The sequence below is a fragment of the Cenococcum geophilum genome (genome assembly GCF_001692895.1).
Source record: "Cenococcum geophilum 1.58 unplaced genomic scaffold K441scaffold_11, whole genome shotgun sequence".
NCBI lineage: Eukaryota > Fungi > Ascomycota > Dothideomycetes > Gloniales > Gloniaceae > Cenococcum > Cenococcum geophilum.
In genome coordinates, this window is record NW_027137569.1 from 184,756 (window position 1) to 207,612 (window position 22,857).

The following is a 22,857-nucleotide window of genomic DNA, read 5'->3' on the forward strand; positions in this document are numbered from 1 at the left end:
GGTAAAATGTATAAAATACCTTGGGTTTATTATAACTATAGAAGGAATTAAGGTTAACCCTAAGAAGGTAGAGGTAATTTGTAACTAAAAGCCTCTTTATATAGTAAAAGGAATCTAGTCCTTCCTTAGCTTCTGTAACTTCTACTGCTGGTTTATCTATAACTACGGAATTATAGTAAAACCTTTTATATAACTAACTAGGAAGGATACGCCTTTTGTCTTTAATAATAGCTATATAAAAGCCTTTAAAGAGATAAAGGATCGGCTTATCTCTTTCCTAATCCTTTGTTACTATAACCCGGACCTTAAATTAATGCTAAAAACGGATGCCTCTAATAAGGTCGTAGCGGGAATCCTATTATAGTTATATCTAGACAGCGAATAGTACCCTATAGCTTTTTTCTTAAAGATAATAGACCCAGCTAAGTGTAACTACGAAGTATACGATAAAGAAATGTTAGCTATTATTTAATTACTCTTTTAATAGTGTGTAGAGCTTAAAGGTATAAACTCCTGGATTAAGATATATATAGATTATAAGGCCCTAGAGTACTTTATAACTATAAAGTAGCTTACTAAATAATAAGCCTAATAGGCTAAAATACTCTCCTAATTCTTCTTTATAATTATATATTATTCTAGTAAGTAAAACTCTAAGGCTAATGCCCTAACCTAAAGAGAATAAGATGTAGGACCCTAGGATAAGCTAAAGACCTAATATTAGATACGCGCCCTCCTCTATCTAGAATAGCTTAACCTACGGATTTTTAAGGAGCTAGACTTCTAGTAAAATGAGCTAGCACTAATAGAGGAGTCCTTAGATAAGCTAATAGGGCTAATTAACCGCCTCTTAACTGTAAACCATATAGCTAATGCCTTAAGGGCCCTCCGTAAATAAGTTATAAAAGGAGACCCCGATTTTAAGATAGAGGAAGGATTGCTTCTATACTAGGAGCGGCTTATAGTCCCTAATATTGACAATCTATGGACTGAACTAATCCGCGAAGCTTATTACTAAGTCTCTGTGGTATACCCTAGCAAAAATAAAACCCGTAAAATTATTAACTGCCGCTACTACTGGCCGAGAATGGTTGCGGATATTAATTAATATATATAGAACTGCGAAGACTGCTAGAGAGCTATAATCCCATGGGATAAGACCCTAGGACTACTTAAGCCACTCCTAATACTAGAGCGCCCTTAGTAGTATATTTTTATAGACTTTTATAAACTACCTAGGGACTGTAACGGATACGATATAGTTATAGTTATAGTTAACCGCTTTAGTAAACGCCCATTCTTAATTCCCTGTTATAAGAACATTGATGCTAAAAAGGCAGCTTGGCTATATGTCTATTATATCTACTAAATCTACGGACTACTAAATACTATTATATCTAATTATAGGCTATAGTTTATATTAGCTTTTTAGAATAAGTTTACCTAGATCCTAGGTATTAAGCTAAAGCTTTCTATAGCTTATTACCCCTAGATAAACAGTTAGATAGAGATTATAAATTAGTACCTAGACTAGAGGCTTAGGCCCTTTACTAACTATTTCTAGGATAACTGGTTTAAACTACTACCCTTAATGGATTATACGCAAGCAACCTTACCCTATAACTCTATAGGGTTTGCCCCAATTTAGCTAGAAATGGGATACTTACCCCGCATAAGCTTTAACTAAAAAAGGCTAGAAGAACCCCAGACTGTATAAGAGAAGCTATTCTATGCCAAGGCCCAATAGTACGCTAAATAATTGGAGGAGGCTTAGACGGTAGCCCGCGAGAACCTAGAAAAAGCTTAGAGGTTAATAGAATAGTAGGCGAACAAACACCGTTAAGAGCCCGATTTTGCCCCTGGCGATATAGTCTGGGTTATAATAAGGAATTAGAAGACTAAACGGCCTAGCTATAAGCTAGACTATTAGATAATAGGACCGTATAAGGTTCTTAAGAAGATAGGCAACTTATACAAGATAAAGCTTCCAGATTTAATTAGGGTTTACCCTATCTTCTTGCTGGATAAGTTATAGAAAGCTATAAATAACCTATTGCCTAAATAAAAGAACGAGCCTCCCCTACTAGTTTAAGTAAACGGTGATAGCGAATAGGAGGTTAATAAAATACTGGCCTATAAGATAGTACGAGAAACGCTAAAATACCGTATTTAATAGAAGGGCTACGATTCTGACCCAACTTAGTACCCTGCGTAGAACTTTATAGGCTGCCCCTAAAAGCTTAAAGAATTCTATAACTAATACCCTAATATACCTAGACCCCTAAAGTACTTAAACAAATAGATGGAATACTGGTATAATAAAGATAATAAGTTACTGGAAGAATATAGGGATAAAAACGCCCTAAAGCCCTAATATAGCTGTCTGCCAAATTCTACTATATTCTGCCGTTTTCTGCTAGTACTATAAAATATCAGATATCTAGGAACTTTAACCGCCGGTTAAAGTTATCTAATTGGTTAGATCCGTGCTAAGACTTTTAGCGGCTACTCTTTCTAGCCTAGTGCTTCTACTTAGCCTACAATTGCCCTTTGTACTTAGTCTGGACGTACTTATATCCCCTTTATCTCCTTATCTTATATTTTATAATCCTACGTTTATAAGCCTAGTGCTACCCTATTTCTAACTAAGCCTAAGGGCAGGCTTTCTTTAAAGAGGGGGGTGATGTAACGGCGCTATCGTACGTTACCTGCCAAATTCTGCCATATTCTACCGACCCGCGATTGGCCTGCCTAAAGCTAGCGCCTTGGCGGCTCACCCTATATATTTATTTACATCGGTCCTAGCGACCCCTTTTCCTTCTCTTTAGCTTAGTATCTTCGTAATATAGCATTCTACAAGCTTCGGTTTAGAGGCATTTATACGAGCCGTAACAATCCGTTAACTAACCCGTTAAATTATAGGCGATTATATAAGGACTAAGTCCTTTCCTTAGTCGTTATAAGCTTATATAATAAGCCTTAATTTTTTAAAGGCTTTATTAGTACTAGGGTGCTTAATTTTATTAATAAAGCGTAAGTTAAATATACGGACGCCTTACGGAACATCTCCCTCCGTTATAGCCGTAAAAACACCCTTTTTAAGTAATTTATTAATCTTTTTGCGTTATAAGTCTATAAAAAGTGTTTCCTATACTAAAACTAATATATCTGTAGGTGGAAGTTGCCTTATAGATATACCTACGGAGGTTAGGTAATTCTTTATTACGGGGTTCTTAGTTATAGGGTACTTTTAGGGGCGTCCTTAACCGCGCTTTATAGTAGATTTAATAGGTTTCTAGGGGACTTCTAAAGTAGGCAGGGGTGCTTCCAGTTTATTTGGTTTAGTGGGTGCTTCTAGTTTATCTAGTTTAACGGCATAGGTATTTTTAGACCAAAAGTAGGGTTTTATAGACGTGCTTCTAAAGTTAGTTAGTCCGCTAGGAAGTTATATATAGTACGTTTTGTCTTCTATAGCTAGTAGATAATAAGGCTTAGTCTAGTTACCGCTTTTACGCTATATAAGGACTTTAGAATTAAGTAGGAGGTTATAAACTAAGGTTATATTAGGTCCGTTGCGGTAATATAGGGCGCTATTAACAGCTTATTTGGCCCGTAATTTAACTATTTTAGCTATTGCCTTCCGTATTGCAGCTGCTTATTCCATAATAGATAGGGCAGGAGGGCCTAGGTTGCTTATTCTTAGGTAGACTTCGTAAACTAAAAGGGTAGGTACTAATCCGTTAGGGCTAGCGGTATTATTAACGGCTTTTATAGCTATTTGTAAAGCTAGTTTCTTTTAGATGTCCTTATACTCGTCCGTAATAATCTAGTAAGCTCTCTATAAAGCTAGGTAAGCTTACTTAATAAGTTTAACGGACTAGTGCGCCTTAACTAGAACGGCTTTAGTTAAAATAGCTATAGCCGTAGCGTACTGTTAAAATTCCTTGCTAATAAAGTTCTTATCGGTGTTATAGGTAATATACTTAGGGGGTCTAACGTATATGTTAATCTAGCAGGTCCGTAAATATTCTAAATATATTTTATAAATATATTTTATAACTAACGGGCGGCTTAATAGTGGGTTGCCTTATTAATTATATATAATACTAGGCTGCCGTTAATATATATGATGTCTACGTATACTAAGTAGTTAAAATTAAGGTCTTTATAAAGAGTAAACTTAAATCGGCCTAGGGAATATCTATATTTCTAGCAGAAGGAGCAGTATTTAGTTAGGTGGTTAATTGCTTTCCTATTAAAGTTATTATATCTAGAGCGTTTAAGGACTCTATATAGCTTTTCGGCTAATAGGTAGCCGAAACAGCGGTATAGGCGGTAGATTTTAGTACTAGTAAGGTAGCACGGGTTATAGTTAAAAGATTCCTAAATATAGGTCTATAAAGTCTCTCCCTATATAAGGAACGGGTGTCTAAATTGTTATATAATTAGTAGGGTAATATACTTGCTTTCTAGGGCAGTTATAGGGCTAATTAAGGTGTCTATAATATTGTTATAGTAAACCTATAACCTATCTATGTCCGCAAGATAGAGTAGGAAAGGGGTATCCGCTTTTACTATGTAGAAGTTAACTAGGCTAATTAGGGTCTTAACTATAACTAATTTAATTAATGCGGTTAAGCTAATACTAAATTAGATATTTATAGCCCTAGTTTATATAGTATTAATGTCCGTATTATTATTTGTAGTAGTTTTATATATAAGGTATTATCCGTAACCTATAGTAGACTTCTTAAAGGCACCTGTATTAATTATAACGCTATAGAATTTTTTAGGGGTATAGTATTCTGTGGTAATATATGCAAATAGGTCCTATTTATAGTCCGTAATATCCGTAATAGGTCTAACGGGTATACTTACGGGTTAGTTTTTAGGTACGATTAAGTGTATAAAGGAGCGGTCGGCTAATGCGGTTATAATATTAAAGGCTTAGCCGTCCGTAAAAGATCTAAAAGTAGTTAGGAATATCTCTAAGGTCTTTTATTCCTAAGTATTTAAGTTAAAGTTAATTATAAGGGCTTCTATTAACTTGTTAAGAGACTTCTCTACTTCCTTTTCTTTATAGTTTAAGATAAACTAGTTAATCCGGCTGTTAAATCTCTTCTTAGACTTATTATATTCTTCCTAGGTATGCCTTATAGGCTAATATCCTTCCTTACCGTATATAAAGTACTTTTAGCTAGTTTGTTTATGGGGGTATGCTTTTATACGGAAGTTGCTATAGGGGTTATGGGTAGGACTTGGTCGGTATAGGTACTGCTCGCGGTAGCGGCGGTCCGTAAAGTAGGCATTTAAGTTAGTTTATAGGTTTTATAGGTCCGTAATAAAGGCTTAAGTACTGCCTAGCGGGTTTAAGACTTCGTACGTTATAATAGAGGACCGTAAATTATTAATAAGGCCAGTTAAGGTGTCTATAGGCTTATAATAGGTATATTTATAGGGCTCTACTTCCTAGCAAGCTATAATGAGTTTATTATATAAGAAGTCGTCTGTTTAAAGCTTAATATTAAGGCCGTGCTATAGGTGCCGAAGGTCTTTAATAAGAATTTATAGGCACTCTATAGTCGATTTTTTGGTATTCTTATTAATTACAGTTCGTAACTTAATTGTATTCTATTAGGTTAGGATATTACGCTTATATTCTAGCCCTTTAAAGTAGTTACATATAGCTTTATATAGCTTATTAAAGGGAATACTAAGGGGGTTACTCTTAAGGTTGGTATAATAGTGGTTAAGGGCTAGGCCGCGTAGTATGGTAGAGTAGGCTTAGCTAAACTCCTATTTAGGAATATTAGCCTTCTAATAGAGGTCCGTAAAGATAGTTAGTTTAAAGTTAAAGTTGTCGTTTTTACCGCTATACTTAGATTCGTTGGTATAGAGCTTAGCTAGGTTAGCTAGCTCCTTGCTATAGGTTTTTACTTAGGTAGTTTGTAGATCTACAACTTAAGTAATAGGGGGGTTTTAGTCCGTATTTGGTTTACGGGGGCACTATAGTCTGTAACTTAAGTACTAGGTATACTTTAGCCCATAAGATTAATTCTAAGATCTCTTTAGTCTGTGGGACAAATTTAATTAAATAGGTCGTCTATAAGACCGGAGATCCTATTAAGTTTAAAAAAGGTAAAGAGTCCGCTAGTTTTAATGTGATCTAAGATCTACTCTTTAGTCCATTCCGTTTAGTCCTCCTTATATAGTGTATTATATAGAGACCGTGTAATAGTAACTCGTCTATCCTTTTTAACCTATATACCTTAGTGACGTAAGAGGGTTTATAGGTTGTGGGTAGCTATAAGGTTATAAGCCTTAAAGATAGCTTCCGTAAAGTCCGCAAAGTCTTCCTTATATTATTCCTATAGATTATTATTTAGAAGCTTAAAGTATCCGTATTTAAGGATTTTAAAATTAATATAGTCGTTAACGGTATTTACAGACGTAAGGTCGACTCCTTAACTCTACTTCTTTTAACCTTCGTTAATTTGCTTGCTTATATCTGCTATATTATATAGCGTAGTATATCTATATAAGCTGTAATAGGTAGTAGTAGCTTATAGCGGGTAGAGGAGGTCTTGTAACGGTCCGTAAAAGCAATTAATAGGTCCGTAATAGTTTATAGGAGGGTAGGAGGTTCTGTAAAGGTCTATATTCGCGTTTATAAACTTCTAGTAAACCATACTAAGACTTAAATAAGTATATAGAGATAGTGATATAGTCCGTAATCCCCAACTTCCAACCTTCTAGTAGGTCGTACTAGGATTTAAACGGGTGGTCGCTATTATATATTGCTTAGGGGGAGGTGTTAAGTGATTGCTAATCTGTGCGCGCTTACTAATTAGTATTTATATCAATTTAATAATACAAGTGAGTTATATCCAGGGGCACAAAATACGTATAGTATCGTATACTCTTTTAGATAGTAGTGACTGTTAATTCTATTAAGGTAGACTACATAGTCTATATACTGACGCGCCCTCCCCCCTAATTAGTTATAAGTAAGTAGTTAGTGCACTAAACGCGTAGACACGCGTTTGGTATACTAGGTGCTGTAATTATACATCTTCCTTATCTACTTGCTTATTAATATAGTTATTAAATAAAGTCTCTATGTACTGCTTAGCGTGCTTCTATTATAAGGGCTATCGTTTCTACTTATTACAAAAGTAGGCGCGTTTAAAAGACAGATAAAGAATTACTGTGGTAAAATAGTAAGGGCTCTCGGCCTTTATTTTATCAAAATATTTATTAATCTTTTAGATAGCTATATTAATGCCCAATTTAAGAAAGGAGTTGTATTTATTTTTAAGGCTCTACTAAGTTCGCTAGAGGATTTAATAGAGTAGCTCTATATTAGTAATTAACTCCTATAGAGCGCTATATAAGCCTTTAACACTAGGACTATCAGCGTTACCTTTTATACGCTTAGTGGCTAATATAAAAGGCTTTAGGATCTTAATAAGCTGCTTTACTTACTACCAATCTTTATTAGTAAGCGCGTCCTATAATAGATTATAGCTATTATTAGCGGGCTTCCTTTAAGCTAATAGATATTTATTAATTGCTTTATAAAGAAGGTAGGCACGGCGGAGCATAAAGTAGGTTAAATTCCACTAAACGCCTCCGTCCTTAATAAGTAGAAGCTCTACTTAATTAAAGAGCTCGTTTTTAACGTAGGCCTTAGCCTAGTTCTTAGTAAAGTTCTTATAGCGTCTTATTAATTATATAATATATTTAATAATATTATAAACCTTACCTACGGAGCCTCTCTACCGTATAAGATTAAATTTAACGTACTCGCTCGCGCCGATTATTAAGCGTTTAAGCTTGCTTATACCTTTACCGTATATTAAAGCCTTAATAATAAGGTTAATAATATGGCTAACGTACTAAAGCCGTTCCTTTTTAGCCACTAATAGGCTTTATAAGAGGTAGTCGTAGAGCTTATTATTATTGCTAGCGTTATTAGCTATTAAGGAGCCAAGCTTATAATTAAATTAATACTTTTAAATTACTAACGCTAGGGCCGTTGCTATATTTTTAGTAAGGCGTAATCCTCGCAGTTGTGGAAGGCCTAAAAGTACTAATTAAAGCTTTTTACCTTTGTTAATGAAATGGGCCACTATACTAAGTAGTAACATTCCGTTTATAGATGTCTAGATATTATAGGTAAGATTAATTTTACTAAGTACGGTAAGGAGGAGGTTTTTAATATTAATGTGTTGCTATTTAAATGCGGTTTTAATCTAATTACTTAGTAATATAGGCGCCTTTATAAGATAGCCCTAAATCTAAGGACGGTTAAAGGTTAGTAGAGCGCGTATATAAGGACTTATAGCTTAATAGAAGGTAATATCTTATAGAATTATCTAATTAATTGTTATGCTTAAGCCCAACCCACTTAACCATACAAACCACCAAAAAGGTAGCAGCAGTGTCTCACGACTGGACGGACTGCCGGTTGGAATGCCTTATAAGCTCTCCAGCCCATACCGGCAGATATGGGTAGCGCATCGCATGACATTAATATAGGCTTAAATATAGCCAGCTGCCTAAAATAGCTAGCATTTATAACTGCTAGCGGAAGTAAAAGCTTCTATGCTTAGTAGTTATATTCTATTACTATAACTTTTAGGGTTAATAATAAGGTTATGCTTTAACTTTAAATGGCCGTTAATATAATTATTGCCGTTAATTATAAGTAAAGTACCTGGTTTTTAAGCTAGATGGTAAAGCTTATATAGTTAAAGCCTTTTTTTACCTAAAGAACCGTCCTAAAAAAGGTCTACTCTATACTTCTATATTAGTAATATAGGAGCTTTACTTAATAGTAACCGCTTATTAATAACCTGGTATCTATATTTACTAGTAAGCTTATTATATATTATTAGGTAGAGATTGTCCTAATTAATAGGAAAGATATAGCCATAGTTCCGATTTGCTAGAGGAGGCTCTTATAATATAGAATCTTAATCGCCCGATTTAGTATTATTGTTAATTAAAAGGGGGGAGGAAGAAGTTAATCTACAAACCCTACGCGGTGCTAGAGTTAAATAATGCGTAGATTGTAAATTAAATAAGGAAAAAGTAGAGGAGGAAGTAGATAAAGAAGCTCTATTGCCTAGCTAACGCATAAAATGCAATATACGTTGCATTTTATATAGGTAATAAAATGGTAAGCTTTAGCACGGGTTTTGGCGCGTAATGGAGATATTAGGAAAAATGCTTTATTTACTATGGCTAAGCAAGAAATTCCCATGGGTTTCCCATTGCTTGGCGTATAATTAACCAACCAGATCATTTGAATATCCTCAACTTCTACCAAAAGCTTTAACTTACTACTAAATCTTACCGCCAAGACAGCGAGCTGTCAGCTGGCTGCAGTCTTATAGCTGACTGCTTACATTAGCAGCCTCTTGGCAGCGAAGCTGACAGCGTCGCTGACTCTTGGACACACTGCTGGGCGGCATATACGGCACGTTGGAGTAGTTGACATGCTCATTTGCCCAAGATCACCAGTATTCCATTATGGTAGTTCCTTCGGAGTGTTAGGATACTTCTACGATTAACTCACATCATTTATTCCACTTAAGAAAATATCGAGTTACAACCTCTTTTCTTCAATAACCGAAGTTTGTCTTGCAGCTGCTGATGCTGAAGCTTAAAAGTCAACGCACCAATCTCACTCTGCGTTCGCTTTACTTCTCAAAAGGGTGACCCTCTGGTCCCAATTTTGCATTGAGAAACGCTGTCTTCAATAAACCCTTCTCAGTGATCTCTTCTTTGTGCTTTTCCATGTCATCAACATCCCAATTGACACTGATATATCGTCCGCGAAGATGATCCGCGCGAGGAGTGGAGAGATAAAGCGAGAGACCACCTGTAAGTTCGGCTACAAAGTAAAGATCAGTGAAGATATAAGAACGAAGCTCATTGCTTTCTAGGATAAAAAGAGACGGGTGATGAAGGATAGTGGTATGGGAATGAAGAGACAACAGCTTACGCGAATCAATAGTATACGCGGCAAAAACGTCGAGCTCCATTTGCGTAGGCACGAAGCCAGGATTGACAGCAAAGGCACGGATGCCCGGTTGCTCTACCCCTGTGTTAGTCCTCCACAGCATATGTTCTGAAATTTTTCTCATGGTCAACTTCCAACTTACCAACATCAAGATACTCGACAAGACGAACATCAACTAGCTTACTGATGGAATACGCAGAAACACCGGGCACGAGGAATCCAGCTGCGATGGAGGTGAGCACAATCACCGTGCCAGTGGGTTCAGCACCGTTAAATTGCTTGATGAAGTGGTGGATCATGAGGTATGAACCTCTGACGTTGACTTCCTAAGCGTCCAAATTGCACATCAGCACTCTTTTCTAGTGTGAACAACATCGTCACTGCGCTGTGGAAACCGCAGAATGACGTACCAGATCAAACCACCATCTTTTTGGATCCATTGTCCCTATGATAGGAAAGTCCGTCTTGCCTTCATTGAACACGCCCGCATTGCAGATCAACACGTCAATAATGCCGAACCGAGCCTTCGATTTCGCATATAGCTCGACAATAGCATCCTCAGAGGTGACGTCGGCTGTCAGAGCCACAACATCAGTTTTTGGGGAAGTTTCCCTGAGTTCTGCCGCCACGACTTCTAGATCCTTGACCGCACGGCCCGTGATAATGATCCCGGCGGCGCCAGCTTGGGCCCATGACAATGCAATTGCCTGAGATACGTTAGAAAGGTTTGGAAGTGCGAAACGGATTTGGCTGGTGAACCTTTCCGATACCGCGGCTTGCGCCAGTGATGAGGACTTTCTTGCCAGCTGCACTATTGTTGGGATTGGTAGGGTCAATAGCGGGATACACTTTTCGATGCATGCCCTTCACAAACTGGCTATCCAGGGTCTTCTCGTCAGGATTGACTTGCTCGGTCATGGTGTTGAAGGAGCAACGAAAGTGGTATTCTAAGGTTACGACGGTTGAGTCTACTAAAGAGTGGGGTATCGTACGCTGGAGCGTGCAAGCGCAGATGCAATGCTTGGACTGCCGTTTATTATTTTATAAATCAATGAGGATTTGGGTGTTTATATAGAGCCACAGGCATAACTTGCATATTTAACATCTTGTGATAAGATGTTGATTCTAGTAGCTCTCGGGGCAATATGAAAAAATCATTTGGCGAAAGAATGCAAACTTGGCTCTACGGGGAAACTAGATTGCTCACCAGTTCACTCTGTTATTCAATTTTAACAACGGCATGTTTTTGATTGCACTGATATCTAGTATTAGTAAGTTCGAGTAGTGAAGCTGGTGATGCAAACGTGGTGTCGTGTACATTGGGTATACGAAGTTTTCGTGTCAATCGGAAGTCCGTGCACCGATTGTGAGAAAAGAAGAACTCGTGTGTCGATTGATCTATGAAGAAAAAGAGGCTATATATACATAAGGTAGATGTAGGTACAGGGGGGGGGGGGTACGTAATAGGGAGTCGGTGACTGAGTCGGTGACCGAGTCAAGGAGTAGGTAACTGAGTCGGCGGCATGACACCCAACTCAGGTCGACATTTCGCCTTGTCAGCAAAAATAATCAAACCTTGAACGTTGATTAGCTAATTTGCCAGGATCTGATTCTGGCTAACAATTCTTTAGGGAAGATCGCCGATCCTTCTTCGTTAAGTTTAGATCGTTTGGAGACAGTGATGGGGTTAAAGTAATCACGAGTAATCAGAGCTTCTCTCCCTGTCATGTGATTTTATAATGAGGCCCTTGCGGAAGAGCTCACTCGTGCGGCCTTGTCAACTAACCAAACTCATGCTTCAGAACCTCTAGTCGCTGCCGGCGACATCGCTATCCCTTTCCAATAATCTCGGCTTTGCCTCAGCTCCTGTATCTCCTTCTCCAGGTCCTCGAATCGGCGCTGTTTTCTCTGTCTAGACTTGCGAGCTGCCATGGTATTCCGAGCACACTTCGCCGCGATGACATCGTTGGGGTCGACTATAATCTCCGGAAGCGACTTGCCCATTTGACTAGAGCTAACGGTACTGTCACAGTCATCTGAGTCTGCCGTTGTTAACCCGACCGTCGAAGCACGTTGCCAGTCATTCGCACTAGATCGGGCCCTCCTTCCATCTGCGCAAAGACGCTTAGCTGCATCCTGGTTCATCTCCTGCTCGATATCTTCTCTCATTTGCTCTTGCTCATCTCTCCCTCTCACCTGGAGTTGTTTCTCAAGTGTCGAGATATGTCTAGAGATGGCCAATCCCCTCCCTCTAGGTTTAATGGAGATTCTAAGCACCTCGAGTTCAGTTGTATGCGGATGCAACTGCAACGGTAGGCGCTGCTGCGATTGTACAAGGCTTGCATGGAACGTTTGATTCCCATGGCTTGTAGGAATCTCCATTGGTGGTGCTATGTTTCCTTCTGGAACCGAAACGTACATCGAATTCGGTGACAGAGCCGACGATATATCCTCCGAATCTGGTTTGGGAAGACTAGGCGGGTTTGAAACAGGTATTGTAGGGGGTACAGTATATGAATTTGTCCGCAATACTATTGGACTCGATTGACGCAACTGGTTACTCTCTCCAATCTTCTTTGTGCGCTTGTAATACCAACCATGAGTCTTCTCCATGTGCTTTTTGCAGTTTGACTCTCTCTTTGATCTGTACGTACAAGGAGAATAAAGACACTGGTACATTGGAGGAGCTGCTGAGTGCCTGTCACGAAAATGACGACTCATCCCTGCTTCAGAAGGCCAGCCAAGTGTATGATATTCGCAAGTGAGCTCCGGGCACTTCCATGGTCTAGAATGAGTTTTCTTGTGCTTGGTAAGATCACAAGGACGCTGAAAGCTCTTGCCACACCCGGGTTCGCAGCATGGAGTCGTTCCATCAGATTCAAATGATTTCGAGCGTCGCCCTAGGGAGCGTGCTGACCCTTCGTCGCGGAGTTGAGATTTTTGAGAGGCATTCATGGATGGGATTGGTGGTAGAAGCGTTGACCGGACAATTCAGACTGAGAACTCTGTCGATTCAAGCTGGCTCTAGAAGCCCTTTATATACATAAGGTAGGTGCAGGCAGCAAAGGAGGGTGGTAGGACATAGGGTAGTAGGCAGCAGGGTGGTGAGAGGGTGGTAGGCAACTGAAACAGGGTAGGCAAATTCGATCTTGGTTGACAAGAAGTTCGTCCTATCTCTTTTAAAATTGTCAAACTGTTGCCTGCCACCCTGTTGCCTGCTACCCTGTTTGCCTACCACTTGTTGCCTGCGCATGCGCTGTGAAAGGTCCAGTAGCGAATGTGGCCCGTGCGCAAACACCAAAATTTCAACCAAACTCTATACCATAACGTGGGACCCCAGGAAGCGAGACACCCCCCCAAGCGAGTCACTTTACCCCAGATGCATTTGTATTAATAATAAAATCAACAACGCCTTTATATTAAATCTAAATAGCCCAAATTAAAGCGATTATGCTTCTTATTATAAAAGAAAACGGCTTGGAAGTTTCCGAGTACGTTGTGGGCGTAAGTTTGCCCCTGACGTTAACCAATTAGATGGCTTACCACCACACTCTTCCAAGCCTCCCTTCTAGATCAACTCACTACCAAATTCCTTTGCAGGCTGAGGATTACACCGAAAGACGTATGCAAAGGTTGCCCAGTCTTGACTATATTTACTAGGGTTTAATATAGCTCTAGTATATAAAGCAACGTTAAGCTCTGGTAGAGAGATCCCTTCCTTATACTCCTTTTGAGCTAACTTTTAGGCAGCAAGCTCCTGTTTTTATAGATCCTCCGACTTTAATTAATCGACGTCCTCCTGGGTAAGGACTCTGCCCTTACTTAGGAGTCTCCTACTACTTTTCTTATCTGTTAGCGACTCAGTCAATCGAGGCACGAGCATGGCAAGAGGGACGCGCAAGCCTGTACGATTGGTAGTCTATAAACGAGGATCTAAAGCTAGAGAAAGGAAAGGAGAAGAAGAGCAGCGCCGGTCGAAGTAGGGTTCTTTTATACGGTCCTCTAGTCACGTGACCGTGAAGTTCTACCAAGTTCTGCCAGTGCTGTAACATTACCCCCCCCTCCATAAAAGCCTGCCCTTAGGTTTTGTAGTCCGTATTATGCTTATAGGGCGTTCTTATCTTTATGTTCTTCCGGTAGCTTATTATCTTTACTATACTAGTATTCTATCTACTTGTCTAGGTACTTTAGGGGTCCTAGTTTATTAGGGTAGCGGTTATAGAATTTTTAAAGCTTATAGGGACTGCTAATAAAGTTCTATATAGGGTACTAGGTAGGATCTAGGTTATAGCCTTTCTAACTAACGCGGTACTTTAGCGTTTTTCTTACTAGTTTATAGGCTAGTACTTCTTTAATTTCCCATTTATTGTCGCTATTAACTTAAATTAGTAGGGGAGGTTTGTTCTTTTATCCAGGCAATAGGTCATTTGCAGCTTTTTATAGCTTATCTGGCGAGAAAATAGGGTAAACCTTAATCGAATCTGGGAGCTTTACTTTATACAAGTTACCTATCTTCTTAAGGACCTTATATGGTCCCGCTATCTAATAGTCTAGCTTACGGCTAGGCCGTTCCGTCTTTTAGTTCTTTATTATAACCTAGACTATATTACCTACGGTAAAGTTAGGTTTGCGCCTATACTTATTTACCTACTATTCTATTAATTTTTAGGCCTTTTTTAGATTTGTATAGGCTACTATCTAGGCTCCNTCTAAGCGCTTAGCGTACTGCTAGGCTTCCTTATAAAACAGTTTCTCGCGTATAGTCCATGGTTCTTCTAATCTATCCCAGTCAAAGCTTATTTAGGGTAAAGACCCTATTTCTAGTTAGATAGGTGCAAATCCTATAAAGTTATAGAGTAGGGTCGCCTAGGCGTAGTCTATTAGGGGTAGTAGTTCGCCCTAGTTGTTTTAAAAGTAGTTAATAAAAGGCCGGAGTCTCTAATCTAAATATTAATTTATAATCTCCGTTTAGCTATCTGTCTAGGGGTAGTATACTATAAAGAGCTTTAGCCTAATACCTAGGATCCGGGTAAACTCGTTTTAAAAGGCTAATATAAATTACGGGCCGCGATTAGATATAATAGTATCTAGTAGTTTATAAATGCGGTAGACGTAGTAGATATACAGTTAGGCCGCCTCCTTAGCATTAATATTCTTATAATAGGGAATTAAGAACGGGCGCTTGCTAAAGCGGTTAACTAGAATTATAACCATATTATATCCGTCGTGGTCTATTAGTAGCTTATAAAAGTCTATAGAGATATGCTACTAGGGGCGGTTAGGTATTAGGAGAGGTTTTAATAGTCCTAGGGTCTTATTTTATGGAATTGTAGATCTATAGCAGCTGTCGCAGTTCTGTATATAATGGTTAATATTTATAACTATTTCGGGCCAGTAGCAGCGGTTACTAATAATCTTATAGGTTTTATTTTTTCTAGGGTAGGCCATAAAGACCTAGGTATAAGCTTTGGCAATAAGCTGGGTCTATAAGTTCTGTTCCTTAGCTACTACTAGCCGTTTCTAGTACTTAAGTAGTCCGTTTTTAAGGGACTATAGGCTAGCAACATTCTTTACCTTTTTACGGTATTCCTATAGAGAGGGGGTCGTTTAGTTGGCCTATAGTAGTTTATTAATAAGGTTAAGTTTAGAGGAGTTAATAGGATATATCTTGGCGCCTAAGGAGTCCGTGCTTAGTTCTGCCCATATTTAGGGGTTAAGGTATTCTGGTTATAGTAGCGTCTAGGTCCGTAATAAGATCTTTACAGCCGTCTAGTTATCTAAGTCTTGCTCGCGCCTTATAAAAGCGTCCGCACGGTTTATAGCGCCTAGTCTATATATAATTGTCGACCTAAATCAAAGTTCCTTACTACCATCGTAATACTGTCTAATGACCTAGATCGTCTATACAAACTATGTCTTAGTTGTCTCGTATCTTGAGCTTATATATCTCATCAAACGTCTTATTACCTATTTCTTTTAACTATAACCTACTACATAACGACGTTGTTGTCATTGTATTTGGGACCTACCTAATGTATATAAGAGAGCTTCTAGAGCCCTCTTTAATAAAACAGAGTTCTTATTCCTAATCGTTCGTTTAACAGTTATAAGCCCGGGCCGTTTACTGTATCATCTTTGATTCCAAAGCCTTTATTCCCATTAATTTTAATTATTATCTTAATTATAGATAACTACCTATAATGACTTCTTAATAAGAAACCCCTCCCGTTATTATATTATCCGTTATTCTTGCAAGCCTAAACAATTAGGATAAATGGATTAAGGTTATTAAGTTAAAAGCGAATAACAATTGTCTCTGGAAGTATGTTGACCTATTAACACCTAAGACCGATCTGCCATAGCTTAAAGAACCTATTTGAGCCTTACTTAAGGATGCCAATAGCCGGGGGAAGACGAAGCTCGCGGACTTAGATAAAGAGGAGAAGGAGGAGCTCTGTACGCTTAAAGCCGACTATAGGGACAATATAAAGCTATATAGAAAATAGCTGTTAGCTCTTAATACGTTATGCAGTTATATCCTAAGCTCTATCTTATATACCTATCTTATCTACACGTTTAAATGCACCACCACCTATAACGTCTTGGTATCTCTTAAGAAGAGAATTGCTCTAACTAACCACGCCCAAAAGCTTTAAATAGCCACTTAATATGCAAAGCTTAAGAAGGCGCCTTAGAACCAGAACTTTAAGATCTGGTTATAAGAGTGGGAGAAGGTATATATAGAGTGCAAGGAGCAAGCTCTACCTAAGGTAGATAGTAATCGTTTGGTGAAAGACTTCGCATATATAGTTAAATTAATTATACTAAGCTGGTCAGAATATTGGAAGAACGAGCTTAATAAGCGTAAGTAGGAGAAGAAGACGCTTTTTACCTTCTTTAAACTGGTTAAAATATACCAAAACCACTATTATACGGACCTCGCCTAAAAGGGCAAAACCCTATAAGGAGAATCCTTCGGAGTTACCTTTAAAGATAAGTCACTAAATTTAAAGCCTAAATTAAAGCCTTAATCGTTAGCAGATAAGTAGAAGAAGAAAAGGCAACTGCCGCCAGAGTGCCTATATGGAAAGCGTTACTACTTTAATAAATGCTAGTATATTATAGAGTTGATTCCTTACCTATTATAGTTTAAACCAAGTAATAAAATTCAGAAGAAGGTAGATAAGAAGATTGCTAATACAACGCCTAAAATTAAAGCTCGTATTAAGCAAATTAAAAAGGACAATTAAGCCAATAAAAAGGACGATTAAGCCAACAAAAAGCCAAAAAAAGGCAGTAATTAGAGCTTATAAGGGCCTACTGGAAACTTTATAGTTTATTATATAGGATCTAATAACACAACTTCCAATTACAAGCTTTGCGATAGTGTAATTCTTAACTTAGGAACTAGCCTACACGTCTTTAATAATAGAGCTAGGTTTATTAGCGATATTAAGCCTATAATAAAACGCGTCTACACGGGCTCGCATATAGAAGAAATCGTAGGCTATGGTATAGCTATAGTTACAATTAATAACCTAAAAGGGAAGAGATAGATATAGCTCTTAGGAGCAGCCTTTATACTAGGCTTTTATACTAACTTAGTATGTCTTAATAAGCTTAATAATAAGGGAGTCTACTAGAATAATAAAGAGAACACTCTCTTCTATAGCGACGACGAGATATACGCCTACTGTGGCCGCCACTGTGGTTAAAACACTATTAAATATAATAAGCCAAAAAGTGACTTACCTAAGGCTTCATTTACGACTTAATTAAAGCCAATAAAGCATTTATTAAAGCCTCTGCTAAATTAGGCAGAAGGCTATATATAGCACTAGTAAATAGGCCATGTAGAAAAAGACGCGATTAAGTAACTACCTTAGTTAGTAACGGGCGCGATTATAAAAGGCCCAACGACGGTAGAATATGAATTGTGTGGAGTAAGTAAAGCTTATAAGGTAGTATCTAGAAGACCTTTAACTTAGTTACTAGTTCCTTTTTATAGAATCCACCTTAATTTAATACCCGGAATAGTCGCATTTAATAATAATAAGTACGCGGTATACTTCCTTAATGACGCAACGCGAATAAATAAGGTAGAGATAATGGCTAAGAAGTCGTCCCTTACCCAAATTGTTATTAAATATTGCAATATCATTGAACGACAATATAGCTTTAAGGTAGCCATTATCTATATAGATAGAGAGACGTCTCTTATAGGCGAATTTAAGGAATAGGCAGCTAAATAAGGAATTAGTATCAAAAGATTAGCACCTAATACTTAATTATAAAACGGTCCAGCGGAATAATCTGGGGGGGGTAATTATATAGAAGGCTCGGTGTATAAGAATTAAGGCTTATCTACTAGAGGAGCTATATCCTAAAGTTTACAAAGCAGCTGCCTATCTACTTAATTAAACGCCTAGTAGAAGACTTGGGTGGTAGACGCCTTTTAAAAGAATCTAGTTAGCTATAGGTATATTACTACTAAAACTAAATATAGGCCACCTATAAGTTTACGGCTATAGGGCCTACCCTCTTAAGTATAATATTTTACGCCTAAATAAGCTCGCGCTAAGGGCCTATATAGGATATCTAGTAGGATATAATTCGACAAATATATTCTAAATCTATATTTCTAGTCAAAAAAAGGTTATAAAAACTAGAGACGTAAAGTTTAATAAGCGGTTGCTTTATAATAACTTACAGCTAGATCTAGTAAATATACTCTGAGTTAGAACTAACTAAATATTAGAAATTATTAATATCTATTAAATATAGGATCTCTAAGACAAATTGGAATTGTCGTCTAATAAAAGCAATAAGACTTAAGATGAGATTTAAGTTAATACTAAAGGGAGATAATAGGTAGAATCTGGTGGAAATAAGGAAGAGCCTAATATTAAAAGTAGTAAGTAATAAGATTTAAGCTCTAAAGACGACTTAGCTTTAGGGCTTTCTACCCTAAATAAGACACTAGAACCTAACTTACCGGAGCCTTTACTACCGTCCTTAAACACCTTAGTAAAGAAGCCGTACTATATTCTAGTTCTAACTAATAAAGCTAAGCTAAAGAAGAAGATTAATGGCAATATAGGAGAGCAAAACGTGGTTAAAGGAAAGAGACTTAAAGGACGATTAAAGATCTACGTAGGCTTTCTTACTAACGTTACCGACTAGAGCCTTCTAGCTTAAAGATTAGCCTTTAATATAGGGCTTATATTTTATAAAAAGCTATACCGCGATTAGCTCCTACCGCCGCCTAGGAATTAAAAGGAGCTTTAAAGACATTAATATAAGGAAGAGTTCGCGGCTACTGCCCAAAAGGAATATACGGACCTTTAAAATTAAGGAACGTTTTAAGTCGTTAACGAGACAATTTATACCAAAACAGTGCCTATTATCTGGGTATTTATATATAAGACTAATATTAATGGATATCTAATGAGGTTTAAAGCTCGTCTTTACGCATGAGGTAATCTATAAGAGTTAGTTTATAAGAACACCTATACTATAACTTTAGTAGCAAGATTGTTTAGAGCCTTAATGGCTATTGTTGCAATATTTAACCTAGACTGCTAGTAAGGTAATACTGTTAATATATTTACAAACAGTATAATTAACGAGGTTATATATATTAAGTGTTTAGATGGATTTCTAGTTAAGGGTAAGTGCCTACTTCTCTAAAGAGCGCTTTATGGATTAAGGCGATTACCTCTACTATAACACGGTAACTTAATAATAACGCTAAAAAAGGAAGGCTTAAAGCTAGTGGCGGAGGAACCTTGCCTATATTATAACGATTAGCTAATAGTCTTCTTCTACATTAATAATATTATAGCTATATTTAGGAAGAAAGATCTACTTAAGCTTTAAACCTTTAAGGAGCACCTTATAAGAAAGTACGAGATAAAGGACCTAGGTGACCTTACCTAGTTTTTAGGAATTTAAATTATCCGCAATAAAAAGAATAGGAAGCTCTGGCTTAGCTAGGATTCCTATATTAATAAAATTATAATAAGCTTTAAAGTTAAAGATTATCGCAAGATATATACACTAATGGGTATTAAGGAACTTAAGCCTAATCCAGAGCAAGCCTCTAAGTAGGATACCTATGCCTATTAGAGGAAAGTCGGATCTATGCTCTATACAGCCAATATTACTTATCTAGATATAGCAAAAATAGCAAGTAAGCTGTCAGAATTCTTATAAAATCCATTACTAATTTATAACGCAGCTGCTATAAGGGTAATTACCTACCTTAATTAAACCAAGACTCTTGTAATTAAGTACTTAAAGAAGAATATAATAAACTAGATCTTTGTAAGGGCTAGTGATATATTATTTAGTAACAACCTAGTGAGTAGAAAGAGCACAGAAGGTTATTTATTTACCTTATTTAGAGGGCTAATTAACTGGCGATCTATAAAGCAGAAGTTAGTAATAAAATTAAGTACGGAAGCAGAGCTTCTAGCCCTGTCGCATATAGCTACTAAGTTAATTTAGTAGTAGCAATTCTTTAAAGAAATTAGATTTAACCCTAATAAGAAGCAAATAATATATTACAATAACCTGTAGATAATTTAACTACTTACTAAAAGCAACGCGGAGCTTAATACTAAGCTTTAATACGTCAATATCTATTACTACTAGCTCCGCCAGGAAGTTTGTAAAGGAAGCATTAATATTAAATGGGTGCCTACTGCGGATATAATAGTAGACGGCCTAATAAAGGCTCTACCTCGTTAAAAGCATAAGACGTTTGTTTAGTAATTAAACCTCATTAATATTAAGGATCTAATTTAATTTAATTTAAATAATATTTAGGCAAGGTAAATATATAGAGGATTTCCTTTAACTTAACACCAAATTACTATCGTGACTTTTTAGTATTTCTACAGCAGCCTAGAAAGCTCTGTGCAGCTAGGGGGGTATATTAACCTAAATCGAAGTTCCTTACTACCATCGTAATACTGTTTGACGACCTAGATCGTCTATACGAACTATGTCTTAGTTGTCTCGTATCTTGAGCTCGTATATCTTATCGAACGTCTCATTACCTGTTTCTCTTAACTATGACCTACTACATGACGACGTCGTCGTTATTGTATTTGGGACCTACCTAATGTATATAAGAGAGCTTCTAGAGCCCTCTTTAATAAAACAGAGTTCTTATTCCTGATCGTCTGTTTAACAATAATTAAGAAGTTAAACTAAGATAGGGTATCCGCCTAGCGTGCCTACNNGGCCNTAAGGGCCTTAGTTATTATAAAGTATTCTAGGGCCTTATNATNTAAAACTACCTTAATTAGCTTAGGGGTCCCCTCTAGCTATACACGCTAGTGCTAAAAGCTAGAGATAATAGCCAGCATTTCTTTATTATGGATGTGGTAATTCAGCTTAGCATCTATTATAGTCTTTAAATAGTATATAATAGGGTGCTACTTTCCGTCCGGTTGCTTCTAGGAAAAAACACCAGCTATCGCGCTGTCTAAAGTATTAGTTTCTAGCATTAAGGGCCGTTTTAGGTCAAAATAGGCAAGTAGGGGAGCCGATACCAGCCGTTTCTTAAGCTTATTAAAGGCCTGCCTATATATAGCGTTAAAGTAGAAGGGCTAGTCTTTTTTAGTAAGATGGTTAAGAGGCCGGGCGATTCTGCTGTAGTTCTTAATAAAGCGTTAGTAGAAGTTATAAAACCCTAAAAAGGATTATACCCCCTTTACGGTCCGTAGGGGTGCCCACTGGTTAATTGCGGCCGTTTTCTTTAGGTCGGTTTTAATTCCGTTTATACTAATAATAAAACCTAGGTACTTTATACGCTTAACACTAAATTCTGACTTCTTAATATCGACCTAGAGGCTAGCCTCGCGGAGCCGTTATAGGACTTTATAGACGTGCTCCTTATATTTTAGCTTATTCTTAGAGTAGATTATAATATTATCTAAATAGGCTGTATAGAAATTGTTAAGGTAGTTAAAGAGTATATTGTTTATATACCGCTAGTACGTAGCTAGTCCGTTAGTTAGTTTAAAAGGGAGCACTTTATATTTATACGTTCCGTAACGGGTCTAAAATATAGTAAGATTTTTAGACCTGGGGTCCATCCTAATTTAGTAAAAGGCCTGGCGGATATTAAGCTTTATAAAGACCTTAGCTCTACTTATTTGGGCTAGAGTCTTATTAAATAGGGGCAGCGGATAGCGATCCTTGCGGGTTATATTATTTAGCTTATAGTAGTTAATATAGAAGCGGAGTCCTTTATTTAGCTTTTTAATAAAGAAAATAGGTAAGGTAAAAGGGGCTTAGCTAGGCCCAATAAAGCCCTTATTTAGGTTATTAATAAGATACTACTTTATAGCCTATAATTCGGTAATAAACTGCTTATAGAGGGGGCTAAAGCTAAGGGTATTTTCTTTACCCTGCTTAATCTTAATCTTATAGTTATATGGTTAGTAAGGTGGAAGTATATTAGACGCTACTTTAGAGAATACGTCCTTAAATTTCTAGTGTTAATAGGGTAGCTTTTGTTCTACTAGTTCCTTATCTATAAGCTTACTTTCTTATCTACTAAGCTTATTTCCCTTTTCCTTAATTATTTAATTAATTTTATATAAGCTTATCGTAAAGGCGACAGTATTAGGCTAAACTAAGTTCTAGTAGAATCCTACAGCACTAATACAGCAGACATTAACTAGTAGGAGGTCCGCTAGTTTCCTTACAGCCGTTTTCCGGACCATATTTTACGGTTTAGGGTTTATAATCTTTCTTAGCTCCTATTCTATCTTCCGTAGGTTATCCCTTTAATCTATTAGTTTAGTATAACG

General features: G+C 37.3%; 2 protein-coding genes across 2 annotated transcripts; both read right to left on the reverse strand.

The window, feature by feature from the left end:
* Nucleotides 1–9,556: 9,556 nt before the first annotated feature.
* Nucleotides 9,557–11,369, reverse strand: K441DRAFT_656182 (NAD(P)-binding protein). Its single transcript, XM_067647970.1, has 7 exons — nt 11,349–11,369; nt 11,238–11,285; nt 10,790–11,056; nt 10,441–10,737; nt 10,173–10,356; nt 10,013–10,105; nt 9,557–9,901 (listed from the first exon to the last, which is right to left on the reverse strand). Exons 3-7 carry the CDS (start codon nt 10,946–10,948, stop codon nt 9,708–9,710), a joined length of 927 nt encoding a protein of 308 aa, XP_067506390.1. The 5' UTR covers nt 10,949–11,056; nt 11,238–11,285; nt 11,349–11,369; the 3' UTR covers nt 9,557–9,707.
* Nucleotides 11,370–11,476: 107 nt separating this feature from the next.
* Nucleotides 11,477–13,246, reverse strand: K441DRAFT_656183 (uncharacterized protein). Its single transcript, XM_067647971.1, has one exon. It carries the CDS (start codon nt 12,983–12,985, stop codon nt 11,822–11,824), a length of 1,164 nt encoding a protein of 387 aa, XP_067506391.1. The 5' UTR covers nt 12,986–13,246; the 3' UTR covers nt 11,477–11,821.
* Nucleotides 13,247–22,857: the final 9,611 nt, after the last annotated feature.